Source organism: Carettochelys insculpta, chromosome 10, assembly GCF_033958435.1.
Source record: "Carettochelys insculpta isolate YL-2023 chromosome 10, ASM3395843v1, whole genome shotgun sequence".
In the NCBI taxonomy this organism is placed as follows: Eukaryota; Metazoa; Chordata; order Testudines; family Carettochelyidae; genus Carettochelys; species Carettochelys insculpta.
Genome location: NC_134146.1, coordinates 16857835 through 16873574, shown reverse-complemented (window position 1 = coordinate 16873574; position 15740 = coordinate 16857835). Strand labels below are relative to the sequence as shown.

Genomic DNA, 15740 nt, shown 5'->3' with positions numbered 1-15740 from the left:
TTCATAGGTCACATTTTCTAGACCTTTAATCATTCTTGTCGCTCTTCTCTGGACCCTGTCTAGTTTCTCCACATCTTTTTTGAACTGCGGTGCCCAGAACTGGACACAATACTCCAGCTGAGGCCTAACCAGCACAGAGTAGAGTGAAAGAATGACTTCTTGTGTCTTGTTCACAACACACCTGTTAATGCATCCCAGAATCATGTTTGCTTTTTTTGCAACAGCATCACACTGTTGACTCATATTTTGCTTGTGGTCCACTATAATCCCTAGATCCCTTTCTTCTGTAGTCGTTCCTAGACAGTCTCTCCCCATTCTGTATGTGTAAAACTAATTGTTCCTTCCTAAGTGGAGCACTTTGCATTTGTCCTTATTAAACTTCATCCTGTTTACCTCAGACCATTTCTCCAATTTATCCAGATCATTTTGAATTATGACCCTATCCTCCAAAGCTGTTGCAACCCCTCCCAACTTGGTATCATCTGCAAACTTAATAAGTGTACTTTCTCTGCCAATATCTAAATCATTGATGAAGACATTGAACAGAACCGGTCCTAACACAGACCCCTGCGGAACCCCACTTTTTATACTTTTCCAGCAGGATTGAGAACCATTAAGAACTACTCTCTGGGTACGGTTATTCAGCCAGTTATGCACCCACCTTATAGTAGCCTCATCTAAATTGTATTTGCCTAGTTTTTTGATAAGAATATCATGAGAGACCATATCAAATGCTCTATCAAATGCAAATGGCCATTTCGAAGTTTACTAATGAAGCGCTGAAATACATATTCAGCGCCTCATTAGCATGCGGGCGTCCGTGGCACTTTGAAATTGACGCAGCTCGCCGCTGCGTGGCTCGTCCAGACGGGACTCCTTTTCAAAAGGACCCCAGCTACTTTGAAGTCCCCTTATTCCTATCTGCTCATAGGATTCCTATCTGCTCGTCTGGACGAGCCGCGTCAATTTCGAAGTGCCGTGGCCCACCACATGCTAATGAGGCGCTGAATATGTATTTCAGCGCTTCATTAGTAAACTTCGAAATGGCCATTTGCATGGCAATTTTAAAGTTTTTGGCTAGTGTAGACACGGCCCTAATGTCCCAGAGAACTAGTGTATACCTGAGTTATACTTACAGGTAGTCTCAAGGCTGAACATTGGCTGCACTGTGTGCATGTTGAAAGCTATTTTATTACCTTCACCCTGTGGAAGGTCTCCATATTCCATTTTCCTCACTAGAAGCTAGGTCTAATGATGGCATCTGTAGAGATGTTTTGGGTTTTTATTCTTAATGTACAATTAAAGATCATCCACAAAATCTAGTAGGTCCTGCATTACAGATAAAAGGCTTTTTTTAAAAAGTAAAAGGGAATGTTCAAGAGACCAGTGACATTTGCATAGATTGCCTGAGAGAGAAATGTGGTACCCTGAGAGTATGACACAAACCGTGATTAACAATTTTCTAGTGTGGGAGGACAGAGGGAAGCCTAAGATTACAATCCAACGATACCATTCTAAAAGTGTGTCTACACAGCAAAGATATTTTGGAATAATGGCTGCACAGTGCAATCACTTTCAAAATAATTTTGAAATAGTTCATTCTACAAGGAATAGTGCCATTCTGAAATAGATATTTTGAAGAGGAGCTGTGTGGATAGGGAACAGGGGCTATTTTGAAGTAAGGTGGTCTGAAATAAAGCTGCTGTGTAGACATAGTATTTTAGATTAGAGCCCCTGGAAGCAGAGGCTGTAATCCAAAATAGGCTCTATTGTGTCTGAACACGCTATTTTGGAATAAGTTTTGCTTATTTTGGGGCTTCCCTGTAGTATGGACACATTATTCCAGAATAGCTTATTTTGGAATAATAACTCCAATAATTAACTATTCCAGAATAACTCTGCAGTGTAGACATACCCGATCAGAAAAATCAAATATTCTGGTGTCATGTAGAATTTCTATGAGGTTTATCCACTTTATTCTTTCTCACAATTGCCTTTCCAACATGGAACCAACTATTTAAAAAGATTAGGCAAAGTATTTTCAGTTACAGAAAGGAGAGAAATGCTTGGTAATGAACTGGATTAATATATTAGCCTTCCACCCCTTCCTTTAAATCCTGTCTTCGGTCATCCATGAAAATGAGCCTGGTGGCGTCATCTTAGCTCCTCAGGGAGGTTCGTCCATATAACAAAAATCATCATCTGCTTGGCACAATTGACTCAGGAGAGTAACATGGCTGGGTGGATGATATGGGCTGATTTTAGGTCAGGTGAGAAATGCTTTTGCAGAGCTGCATGTCTGACAATTTATTATGTGGTCCTACAGCCACAGTGGTATCCAAGACACTCCTGCAGAAAGCTTGACCCGTGCTTGTACAAACTGGTCTGATTCCCTTTAATGCTCTTTTCCCCTCTTATTCCCAAGCTTCAGATTTACAGTGTTCGCAATTTATTCCCTCCTCCTGGTATGGACAAATGATCTATACTGATAGTTATGCATTGACTGAGCCAGGAGCAGGTAGGCCGCAAGCAGAAAGGAGGCTGTTGCACTGTAATCCTGTTCTATGTTCTTCACAGTAGGACCAAAAGGGGCTTATAGAGCCCCCTGAGAGGAGTTTAAGTGACACAAAGGGGCCGTTTCTACACAGGCCACTTCCTTCAGAAGTGGCATGCTAATACATGGAGCAAAAGATGCTAATGAGGCATGGATGCAAATTCCCCATGCCTCATTAGCATAATGTCACATGATTTGGAGTCTGGAAGACTGTTCTTTCGGACTCCAAAACGCCACGTAGAAGCACGGCCCCAGGGGGCTTCTGGAAGGAAGTCCTCCTTCCGGAGGCCCCTTCTTCCCAAAAATTTTCAGGAAGAAGGGGCCTCCGGAAGAAGGACTTCCTTCCGGAGGGCCCCCCAGGCCACACTTCTACATGGCATTTTGGCATCCAGAAGAATGGTCTTCCAGACTCCAAATCACGTGATGTCATGAGGCACGGGGAATTTGCATCCATGCCTCATTAGCATCTTTCGCTCCGTGTATTAGCATGCCACTTCCTTTGGAAGTGGCCTGTGTAGAAACGGACAAGGAGAACAGTGACTTGATTGTTTTCGGGTTTAGTTACTGGGGGGAGTTAGAGGATGTTTGTAAGAGGGGCTGTTGTACAATGTAAGCTCTGCACTCCCAGCAGGGATCCGAGCACTCACTGAACTGGGGGCAGGTAGGCTACAAGCAGAGAGGAGGCTGCTGAATTGTAATCCTGTTGTACATTCTTACAGAATAAAACCTGTTCCTGGTGGTTTGTCTGTGTGGGTCTCATCCGAGGTGTGCTCACACTGACACACAACACAGAGCACACAAAGGAGCCTCAAATCTCAATCTCCCAAATTTGTGTAAAAAGTCACAAAGCTTCCCCTATGTTAAATGACCTCCCAGTGGGCTAGTAAACAGGAGGGACTATACATGGGTGAAAATAAAATATTGTAATGAATAAGCTAGTATAAATAAGTACTGTTGTCCTCTGCTAGGCAGGGTCAGAACTTTCTAAGTGGGTGCCTTGGCCTTTCCCTTTAGTGCAAGTAGTAGGATTTGGCAGCAGCAAGAGCAGAGCTATAGGCGTGCTGTCATTATGATGTCCTAGTAGCCGTGTTATATATGAGCAGCTGTGGGCTCAGCATCAGTTGGTGTCTGATGCCTCTCTCACTATTTCCTTCCATCTTTCCCTATCCAGTGCGGAGTGGCTTAGTTTCTGTAGACTAGTTCCACACCAATTTACTATATCATCTACCCATTCTCTGTGGAGTCTGCCTCTCCTATTCAAATCGTCCACTATGCCGAATAACAGGGTCTTGACTTTTGATTCGTCATTCATTCTGCAGATATGCCCAAATAGCTGTAACTTTCCTTGTATAACCTTCTGCAGCAGGTTCTCTTTCAGCTTTATCTTCCTATATAATTCCTCATTGGTGACCTGCATCCATCCTATTCTCAGGATTTTTCTCTAACAACTCCTCTCAAACGCCCATACCCTTCTCTTCAAATTTTTCACTATCACCCGTCTCACATCCATATAACATGCTCTGAATACACATTTTCAGGACTCTCAGCTTCATTCCTAAGCTAAGCACTTTTCTTTTCCAGATCTTATATATTACCTTCAAATTCACTCTTGCTTTCCCTATTCTAGTTGCTATTTCCTTCTTACAGTTTAGATCATACGTCATGTTGCTCCCCAGATACATGAACTTCTCTACATTCTCTAGTTCAATACCATCTACACTGATCTTCCTTCCTATTTCCTTATCTCCAAATACCTTTGTAGATCATCCTCACATCCCATGTTATATAGTATAATAGCAAATGTGAAATCCTATGCAGTCCTAAACCTGTCACTGTTTCTTGACTTTTAAAAGAACTACCGCATGCCGGCTTTCCTCAAAATCAATGGAATCTGCAGGTGTTCTGCAGCTTTGCTAATTTGTTCACTATCCTAAGATTATGTCCTCAGTGCAGCAAGAAGAAAGATGCTCATGCCTCATGCTCATATTGATCATACACACTCACGCCGCACAATTTGTGTGAGTTTCTATACTTCTTGTCAATATTTTAAAGGTACACAGTAATAAAGGGAGGAAAATCTTTTCAAAAACTACACTTCAGACTTCACTTCCCCAATCAGTCTTTTTGGTGAGGATTTTCTGAGTAGCCCACAACACTAGTGATTGAAGTTAGTGTTACTTTCTTATCAAATCTTGGTAATATTTTCCAATAATAGTTTTTAAAATATTTTATCAACTATTAACCTGAAAAGCGCAACAGACTCATTGAAGAGATTACAAAATTGTTTCTTCTGCAGATGATACTCTCATTGTCACTGTTAATTTCCAACCCCTCTGACGTCCATAAGATTTTGCAGTTCCTCCCATGCATTGTTGAGCATTCTTAAAACATGAAATGTGTACATTGCAACTGCTCCTAAGCAACAATTTCAGTGTTACTGTACAATGCAAGACGTACCTCATCCTTTAACTGTTGTAAAGAGTTCCTTCTGAGCTAGTTAATAGCTAATACCTAGTTAAGAGTTTATACCTACTATTAACTATTTGCAACAATAGAAGATAGGAATTAGTGATGATGGCAGTACTGGTGGGTAAAAGCATTAGACCTTATCTTGATCACTGCAGTTCAATCAGATCAGACACATGCTTGTTCCTTCCTACCTTGTTTTGGTTTATTGTCGCAATACAAAATGTGAAAGAAATGGACGTAGCTGCCATGGCATGGGTGGATGGCATTCCATATTCTGCTCTCATTTCCAGCTTCACAACAGGAGGTGAACAAGGACGAGGCCACTTTAGGATGTCCTTAGTGACTTGACCTATGTACATAACAATCTAAGGAAAAACAGAGCACACAATTAGCTAGACTCACTGGCGGCCTCTACACAGCATTCCCCTTTCAGAGGAGGAGTGCAAAAGAGGGCAATTGACAATGCAAATGAAGCACTGATTTGCAAATCTCGCACTTCATTTGCATAATCTTGCTTCATTTCAGGAAGAAGGGTTCTTTTGAAAACAGGGCTTTTTCCCTGAAGGAACCCCATCTACATGGCTGCTTTTGCTTTTGAAAGTCTCTTCCAGAAACACAATTGCACGAGATTAAGCAAATGATTTGTAAATCAGCACTTCATTTGCATTTTCTATCTCCCTCATTTGCTTTCCGCCTCCAAAAGGAGAATGCTGTGTAGACGCAGCCAATATTAAGGTGAGGAAGAAGCTAGTCACATTATGAGACAAGTGGCTCCCAACCTCCTGTGTCATTTGTCTCCTCACCACTAACGCATTATACATTTATTTTAAATCTAAACGTTTCACTACCGCTGTTCACAGCCACTCAACTCTGAGCAAGAAGGCAGACTCGAGACTTGCTTATTACTTATTTTTCAGGCCCATGAAATTATTACAATATTTCATCTTGAAACACTGCTTTTGGGAAATAAAAACACAGCCATTTAGATGAGGTTCTGTCGGCGAAAACCCTCTTTGTCAACAGAAACCTTATAACTCTTTTTTTTTTCCAGGGATAAGGGTCTGTTGATTAAGGGAGCTTTTGCCGACAGAACCCCATCTACGTGGCTGGATTTTTTCACCAAAATCTCTCCTGACAGCGTAAATGCACAATATTATGCAAATGAAGCACAAGATATGTAAATCAGCACTTCATTTGCAATGTTGGGTTCCCTCATGTGCACTCCCCTCTTACGAGAGGAATGCTGTGTAGATGTAGCCCAAAAGAAAAGATATAGCTACTGTCGGTGAAGTCTCCCAGATTCCCAAATGGATAGTAGCATGAACAGAAAATAAAATGTTAACACAACAGAAGATAAACATAGACTCCAACTTCAGGCTTCAGCTCAATTCAATGTCCTGGGTATGATGTATGCTTTTCCCAAAAACTGGGTTATAAACAGCCAGTTTTAAAGCCATCTGAGTATCTGTGTAAGAAGGAGAAGCCAAGCAGGAGTTACTCCTTTATTAATTAAGAATCAGGTAGTGCCTCAACCCCTGTGCCAATTACAGTGGTGGAAACCTGAAGGCGTTGTCCCTCTGTGCCTCTTAACTATGATTTTACTTTATGAAACATTGCTTTTGCAACAAGAGTGCTCAGAATGTTGGTATGTCATTGGCTGCCAGTTTTCAGCACTTTTAACAAATGGCAAGCAAGCTTTCTTTATCCTTTTCACCATGAGGATGGTGCAGCTAGAGATACGCAAGTATACGTCTCAAAACAAAATAAGAATGTCACATAAAATTAGATTCAGCTGCGATTGTCCATCATGGAAACTGTTAAATTACTGTGTAAGATTAGTCTTTGTTCTGTCTCTAGCACTGTGGCAACAAGACACGTTCTCTTAAAATCATAATTTTTTAAACTGATCTTAGTCATAAAATATTTGTAATAGCACTACGGTGTAATAGCACTAAGGTATAGTAAAAACGATTCCCTTGAGGTTTCATATCAGCCAGTATATTTATATCAATAACCCCTTTATTGTCCCATGAATCTGTATATGTAGCCAACTGACTACCATCAATGTGGCCTTGCTGATATTTCTATTTCACAGTGGCATTCTGGGAGCGAGTTTTAAACTAGAGTGTGCCAGACTGTTCAGCGCATATAGTAGGTCAAAGGGAGAATATCTTAGTAGATTTCTGTAGTTTACAATTTTGTGCCATTTCCAAGCAAGTCACATTTCCATGAGCTGATTTAATTCCACAACTAGAAGCAAAAAATTCTCTCTGGTAGATCAAGAAAGGTATTTCATTAGTATTATGAAGCTACTGGTAAGGCAGAGCAAGCCATGCTGAGCTGGATTATTATTTACTGGAAAGCATAGTTTTCAAGTCCCATGCAAATACAATATAATGAAGGGAAGTAATTGAGTTTCCTCTCTGATGTTCTTACATGGTAGTGTAGACTAGAAAATACGTAGCTTGTGGGCCTACAACTATAAGGCAATGGAAAGGCACACACTGACCATTTGGGCTTGTGTCCATGTGCCTGCATACTTTCTAGAACAGTGCACTGAGGCCAACACTGTACTGAGGACAAAGATACTGCAGTTTTCCTACAATCCAAGCTCTGTTTAGGAAGGTTGAGGGTGGTGTTGATAAGTGAAGCTAGCAGGCATTCTGCAGGGGTTTTCAATCTGCAGCTCTGGAGCTGCATGCAGCTCTTTGAGGACTTCCTTGTGGATCCTGATGCTATAATTGCTAAGTAAAAAAAAAAACCCTCCTGATAATTTTCAATAAACGGTGAAGGTCTAAAAGCCCAACAATGAACCACTCATATCTAAATAGCAAACAATATGTGATCTCAAAGCACTGGATAACTCTCCCTTTCATATGTGCATTGCATCATGAGATATGATAGTGTATCTGTGTTTTGATCGTGTTGCTAATAAAGTCTTGATTTTGAAAAGGAAAAGGAAGCTTACGGTATTCCTGCTGTGAAGGGCAACACATATTTTAAGAATACTGAAATTAAATGTGAAGTAAAATTGGCATAATAAAAGTGGGGTTGGAATGGCTTCAAAAAAAGAGGAAAATCGAAGATGAAAACAGTGAATTTCAAACTAAATGGACCCAGTCCTTCACATTTATATTGAGTTTGGCTAGGCTCCCTTTATGTCTCATTTGCAATGAGAGATTTGCCAACAACAAAATATGCAACCTCGAGAGGCATTTTCTCAAAAAACACACCAGTTTTGCCGAGCAGTATCCAGCTGTTGATGCCAGAAAAAAAGCTGTGGAGGAGCTACTATGCAAAGCAGAGTAAAGTAAGAACACATTCACTAAATGGGTGACATCACCAAGTGGCATAACAGGGGCTAGTTTTGTGGCAACTCAAGAGATTATGAAATGAGGGAAGTTAGTCTTGCGTTAGAGTTTTTTTTACCAAATTAGAAAAAAATGGCTTTTCTTGCTATTTTGCTTGCTGACCCCCTGCCTTAGAGATTATGTTCTGTCCTAGGAAATTCAACTTTTCCCCTTCCATTCTTTGAGATTTACCATTTGAATTATTTACAATAGTGAATGGGAAGAGAGTGGTCTTAAAATGCCAAGGGAAGACCCAGGCTGCTGTGAGCTATGTTTTGAGACTTTTGATTCTTGACTTTTTTTTGTTTTTTTTAAACTTCCCTGGGATTATACAAGTAGAAAAACATGGAAGATTCAGCACCATTTGGAACACATGCGGTTCACAACAGTAATAAAATACAGACTACTCAGGTCAAATCAGTATGCTTCTCACAGAAAATGGCACGAAGACATGATACTCAGCTGTGGGTTGCCTTACAGTGCATGTGTATTGTTCTCTTAATTCCCCTCCTTGTAAAGTCACCTCATATTGATACCTGGATACCACAATGATGAGATCACAATAAATACCCAGAAAAAAATATGGAAAACTCATGTGTATTTGCTGAATCTTTGATCTCCTGTTACCCTACAGAAAGGCACTTACGTTCCTTTTTTGTGATGTAAGGCTTCTGTATCCACAGTCCCAGATCTACAGTTTACTCCTCACCATTACCTTTTAAAGTTGGTTTATTGTTTCGGTTTTGTATTAGGCTTTATGCCTCTCTCCTCCACACTGGATGTAGTATGTACTTTTGATTAGTTTTTCTAAGGTGCATTGGCTCCTATTCCTCCAGGTTAAATCTCATTATTTCCTGTATGTATTAAGTGGTCTCTGCTACCTTGGATTAATTCTATAGTTGTTCTGGAGAGAGACAGAGAGAGGGAGAGAGAGAGAGAGAGAAGGGCCTTCTTGTCTCTTTACAACATGACTGATAAGAAACCTTTCTGTGCAAGTCTCCTTTCAGTGAAAACAGGGGGAGCTGGAGGGGAAGGAAAGGTGCTGGGAACATGGGAGTGGTACTATCAAGATAAAGACCTACACAGCAAAACACTTCAGCATCAATCCTTGTCTGGAATCACTTCTTGGCAAACTGTCTTGGAACTTTTAACGGCTGTGGGACAATTTTTGCATAGCTAGAAATGGCCACAACCTTGGAACATGTAATTTTGGGATCGGTTAGGTTACAGGGTCAGCATCACAGGAAAATGTAATGGGTTCCTTTGTGACTAGCGCACATCTAGAGGAGGCTGGAAATTTGCATTTCTGTGGAGGTTCTACACGTGTTACCCTTTCACACTCTAAATAAAACACATTTGCTCACATTTTCTGAGGCATCTCAAACTCCACAAAGGACAATTCTTGTACAGCTCTCACACAACTGTGTATCAGGTTCTGTTCTTGATTACATTGCTGTATGTCAGTGAAAGAACTTGGCCAAAAGGCAGGTCTAGCCTGAAAAATGTGCTAAACAATGACCAGCAAATATAGATGAATGTAGCAAAATAGACTCATACAATTAGTTTCACAGCTGAAAAATATACACCATAAGAGTTAGCTTTTCATAAACTTTTTCAGGGGCTTCCTATAGACTTTCAGCATATGTCCCAGTTGTCTTCAGAGGAGTACAGAAAACATTAAGATTTTGGTGGGGCTGACTATTCTTGCTACTCCAGATTTTGCCTATAGCAAAAATTTGCCAATCTGAAAAGGATCTTTAGAATTTCTGTGAGTAAAATCCAGTCCAGCAGACCTCACATTGCTGCACAGCTTTCCATCCAACAACCCCTCCTGGAAAATCTGCCCATCAACCTACATCTGAAAGTTTGAAAAGGAAAAAGTAGAAGGCTTTGAAAAGTTGGGTGAGAAGACAGAATTTGTCATTTACAAATATGCAGGAAAAGAATTAGCCAAAGCCTCATGGGGGGAAAAAAAAAACAACCAAACAAACAAACTTTGCGCAAGTGAAGTATCATTTCCCTGCTTTGGTGCACAATGTTGTTTCTTTCCTGAGTGGCTAGCTTTGAACACCTAGCTAGGACGTTTTACGTTTTTGTCTTTAACTGCTTTGCTTCTAAGTTTATTTCTAGGACACACACTCTGTTCTGCTCGATTTCTGAGTAATGTGGATCAATTGCATTTTTTTTTCTGTGGAAAACATCATATAGGCAATTTCAGCATAAATAATTTTAATTTGCACGTTAATAAATGTATTTTTTTGGCATGTGGAATTCTCTGAGCCTAAAGACCCCTCTTTTCCATTACTGAAGTAAGAAAATCAAGAAATACAATGGATTGTGCAAGACATAATTAACTTCGGCTTAGAGAGATGGTTACAAAGCAGTGCATGGGGATTTAAGTTGGGTGATTCATGAAATGTGGTGGGACGAGAACGGCTAATTCCCTGTACGGTGTTTTGAAAGCTTAAGGAAGTGTATCTAAATAAAAGGTGCCTCTCAGGATCCAACTGTCTTGCTTTTACAGCATGGTGGTTTTAACTCTTTCATGCCTGAATTATTTGCATGGCAGATTGGAATGCAAGTTCCTATGGGGAAATGGGACTTGCGAGGTTAATAGGGATACACTAGAGACTGAATATTGGCAGGAGTACAAGGAGCAGAAGGAACTCTGAGGTCTCTGGGGCATGGGAAAGTACGATGGAGTGGCCATCCAAGATTACTCTGAAAGGGCTAAGCAGCTCAGGTTAAACCAGGTGGATATTCACAGGCAGAGTGAACTGAATCAGTTTCCCCTCTACCTTTATACAGTCAGGCACCCCCAGTACAACTTCTCTGTGGCGTCCTTAATTACCTTCCAGCATGAGGCCTCATTAAAAGCTTGTCATTGTGCACGTGAGAGGAAGAATGAGCTTTTTGGTTGAGGCACTAGACTGGGGCTCAGGAGATCCAAGTTCATTTTCCCTTTCTGCCATAAATTGTCATCGTGACCTTAGATAAGCCCCTTTATCTTCCCCGTGCCAGTCCTTACCAATACAATGGACATAGCACGACCTTTCTGTATGAGCTTAGATTTTACACTCTTCCAGGTGGCAGCCAACTTTATGTGTTGTATGGTAAGCAATACAAGTTATCATCCTCCTCCTCAAACTCCTACCCCACCTTCTTCCAAATAGATCCAGTAAAAGATAGTAAAGAGCTGGATTGATGACAAGTATGTTGCAATTACACCCAAAGAGAGTAGATGGTTCAGCACAACTTGCAGGACAATTACACACAGCTTGCTCCATAATCAAAGCCCAAAGGGATCACAACTGCATCCTAGTTTTAATTTTCAAAAAGAGGTATCGTGACTAGAGACATACTTTGTATGGTAGGTGAAAAGGCAGAAGGTCTAGCGGAGGTCTTCACCAAAGCCTGAGATATAGTTTCCCACTACCATAATTGCCCTTCTACAGGTGCAATATTACTGAGTTTACATTTGCTGCTGAGAAACGGCCCTGCTGAGGGTTACAGGATGGAGGACCTTGTTTTCCCTCTCCCCCTTCCATGCCTCACTCAAGTTTTTCATATCCTTCTGTGAAAAGGAGAGCTCTGCTCTCTCATGCTGCAGTGCAAGTGTGAAGACATGGAGCATGCATATGCGTAAACACACACCCCCATACACCCATCCAGATTCAGGACTATATATGTTTTAGGTCTGCACTTTTCAAAAATGAAAGCTGTTGAAACTGGGTGCAAAAATCATGAAAAATTACTGAGGTAACAGTTGTTCCATTTGCTTCCATTCTATGTGGAGTATTCAAAGAGCTGAACCAATTTAATAGAAGAGTTTACATCTAGATTGAGACAAGTATGTAAAATTTCATCCCCAAAGGCAATTTTTAAAGTCAGTCATAAGCTGCTGAAAATAGGACTCCAGAATAGAGAATGCTTCTCAACTGTCACATTAGCCATTGATGAGAGTTGAAAGTCTGGTGTTGTGTGACACCTGTTTATAACCCTGCCACATTAGGTGACTGGGATCAGAAGATAAAATTTAGTTTCTTGTCAATGATCTGGCCAACCTTCAGTACATCAGCCATAATTACAGAGTTACTTCAGGGACATGGCAAAAATCATTAAGTCTATTCAACTACTGCAGACTCTTACTAGATCTGCACCGCTGACTTTGTCTTCATGTCAAAGGTGGTGGGACTCCAAACCTACATTCTTGGGTGAGAGTCTGCAGTGAGGGGACCCCAACCTCAGAGGAAGCTTTGAGAATTTGACAATGAACAGCAACAACAAAACGATAGTAACAGCAAATCATGAACTGACATACCATCACTTCCAGCAGTGCCTTCCCCTTCATCAGAAACAACCACCTGACCAGTGTCAGGAACAAAACACAATGCTACAGCAATATACATTTTTAAATAGCGATAGAAACTGTAAATCAGCCTGGAAGTGATACTGGCTTTGTTATAGTCACACTAATGTCCTCCCCTCATCTATATCTGGGGACTGTCTTATCTGCAGGTGTCCCTTCCTCCATCATTTGTCAGATCTCTCAACTGTGGAGTGAGCTAGTGATCTCCACTACTCCCATATGTCATGATGGAACTTGGTTTTAGGTTTTTCAGGTGGTGCTCTAAACACTGGCCTAATTCTGTCCCATTGAAAACAATTGAACTACCATTCCCTTTAGTGGAACTAGAGCAGGACAAAGATAAGCACTTCTGAAATTCCCCACCCTTAGAATTTAGCAGTGTTCTAGGCTTTTCAGTTAATGCCGCTCCACACACAAACAAACTTTGGAACTTACAAGACCCTCTGCTTTTTAAAAAATTGCTGCTTTTTTAAAAAATAATGACAGTGCAACTTCACTTGTTCTAACCAGTGACAGAGTTGGCTTGCAAAATACTGCCTGTGTTTCCCAGTTCAGTAATCAAACCTAAGTCAAACATGGATAACATAACCTATAATGTAGTACTTATTTTGACAACTCGAGTTTGAATATGTCTCAATGCAACAGAAATGATGTTTTGTCTTCTGCAGAGGTGATAAAGCCATGGAACTCCCTTGATTATATTGCTGCTAAAACGGGAGACATCAGTGTTTGCTTGTGAATTGCTGAGTGGAGTGAGGCTTATCAAGGGTGAGGTCCATTTTTATATATGGCTCTTATATACAAAGGAAAGTGTTTCGAATTTCCACATATTTTCTAGAGCAGGGTGAGCAAAGTGGGGGGTGGGCTTTCTCGAGGGGGCGTGATATTTCATAAGTGGGGTGCAGCATACTCAGCTGCTGGAGCTCAGGCTCATCCACCTCCTTAGAAATGTTGAAATAGGTTCCTGTTTTTATGTCTGTGCATTCACATTCATATATTGATTAATAACATTTTTACATTCTACAGACTTATTTTCTTACATGTGCCAAAAGTTTGTTTTTTTTCATATGAACATAACCAAAATTTCCATTGGTTTGATGACATTAGACAGGTTGAGGGGGCCCTGCTCAGTGCAGGAATGAAAAGTGGGGCCTGACTTAAAAAGTTTACTCACCCCTCTTCTAGACTGTATTAAATTTGCATTTTGGGGGAAATCCTGCCTTGCGATCGCCCAGCCCTCTCCATACAGTGGGGCAGGCACGTTGAGTGGGAAGACAGAATGAGCCCTTTGTGCATTGTCAGACACCAAGTCTGGTGAAAGCTGAGGGATCCATTACTATGCAGAACCTTAATTTGTTCTGGCGAGAGAGCCATTGCAGAACCTTAATTTGTTGTAGCAACTTTGTGGTGGCTTCACAGATTGAAAGGAAGAGGGTTCCTCCCACCCATGGGTGCCAGAGCTCACCAGTGTGCAGCTGGCTGCTTAACTTTCACGTAGAAACTGCCTTTTCCTGTTACCTAAAGACTGGAATGAACAAACACACATTTTGCCATTATTTACTTGTAGGGGTTTTTATGTATTTTTCAGCATCTGTCAGTGTTGGTTTATTTCAGTCCTGCCTACCCTGGAACTCCTTGCGAGCCACAAGGATTAAGGAATGCCGAAGGGAGGAGAGATCCTATCAGCATTCTGCAGTGAGGACAGAGACGAATCTCAACAGCTACAAAATAGATTTTTTGTGGGCAACAGCTGTACCAAAAACTGCGTAGCAGCCATTGATATTAAAGGTAATTGTAGACCCAGGCATGGTATGCATTAAGAACCTCAATGAGGGTGAAGTGCTTTGAGATCTATTGCTTTGAAGAAAAAAAAAAAAAGCTATATTAGGTATTATTATAATTACACTCCTGCACATATACACAAACTGTGTACACACACACTCACATATACAGGGATATATGGTGCGGGAAGAGTAAGGTATCTAAATTTTCATTCCTCATATTGGTACATGTAGTGGGGAGGGATGGCCACCCCACTACCCAGAAGGGGAGGACCACTTCTGGGAGCCATTTTGTATGAAGCCTGGCTCCTCCCAGTCACCTGACCGGAAGTCAGGCAGCAGGGCCAGGGCTATAAAAGCCTGGGCTGAGGCACCAGACAATAATTCTATGCTTCCTCCCTAGCAGCCTGATGACTCTGCTGGGGGCCTGCCTCTAGGGGAGCCAGAGGATGGCTCCAGGTTCCCAGCCTGGGAGGCGGAGGACCGGCTGAGGCCGAGGCTGGTCTGCCTGAGTCCTTGCCAAGCCTGATGCCCGGGGGAACCCTGCAGCCTAGAGAAGACCAGCTGGACCCAGGGGCCTGACCAGAGCACCTGCCTCAGCCTGTACCCTGAGGCAGCGGAACTTGTAGGCCATGCAGGCCTGGATTGGGCCACCCGGGCCCCAGCTGGACCCTGAACCCTGCAAGCCCCAAGATGTTGGTTGAACTCTGGGTACGTGCCATGGGGGAGACCAGGAGTGGCCCAGGGGATAGAGCACACTTTAGGGGCCAGGGTCAGTGTGTTGCAGTCTGGATTCCCCAGTGACCCATGCAGCAGGCTGTACTGCTGCAACCAGTTCACCTGGGCCAGGACATCCCCTGTATCCCCACTGCCACCCCCTTGCCGGGTGGCAGTCTTCCCCTCCCATCACCTCCCCCAGCACAGGCAAAGTGTCTGTGTGCCCATCGTGGAGCTGGGTGGACCATGCGAACTGGGTTGGTTGCACTGCCCTGAGCCCGGGCTGGGGCTCTCCTCAGTGAGGAGACAACCTGGGTGTGGATGGCCCCACCCTGAGAGAGGGCTTGGGGTCTCCTAAGACTCCACTGTTTGTTGCTCCACCCTGCACTAGGGCCTGGGCTGCTGGAACTATTGTTTGCTGCCCTGCCCCGACCTAGGGCCAGGGATGCCTGAGACGGTTGTGTTGCCCCACCCTGCACCACTGCCTGGGCACCTTTGGA

The 15740-nt window shown here is 42.3% G+C and overlaps 1 protein-coding gene across 3 annotated transcripts in view; it reads right to left on the bottom strand.

Annotated features, from left to right (window-relative positions):
• SGPP2 (sphingosine-1-phosphate phosphatase 2) overlaps window positions 1-15740 on the bottom strand; it is a 68740-nt gene that overhangs the window by 17089 nt on the left and 35911 nt on the right. For all 3 annotated transcript variants that reach the window (XM_075004118.1, XM_075004120.1, XM_075004119.1), the window contains exon 3: window positions 5215-5388. In XM_075004118.1, coding sequence (XP_074860219.1) covers window positions 5215-5388 — 174 coding nt within the window. The remainder of the gene's footprint in view (window positions 1-5214; window positions 5389-15740) is intronic.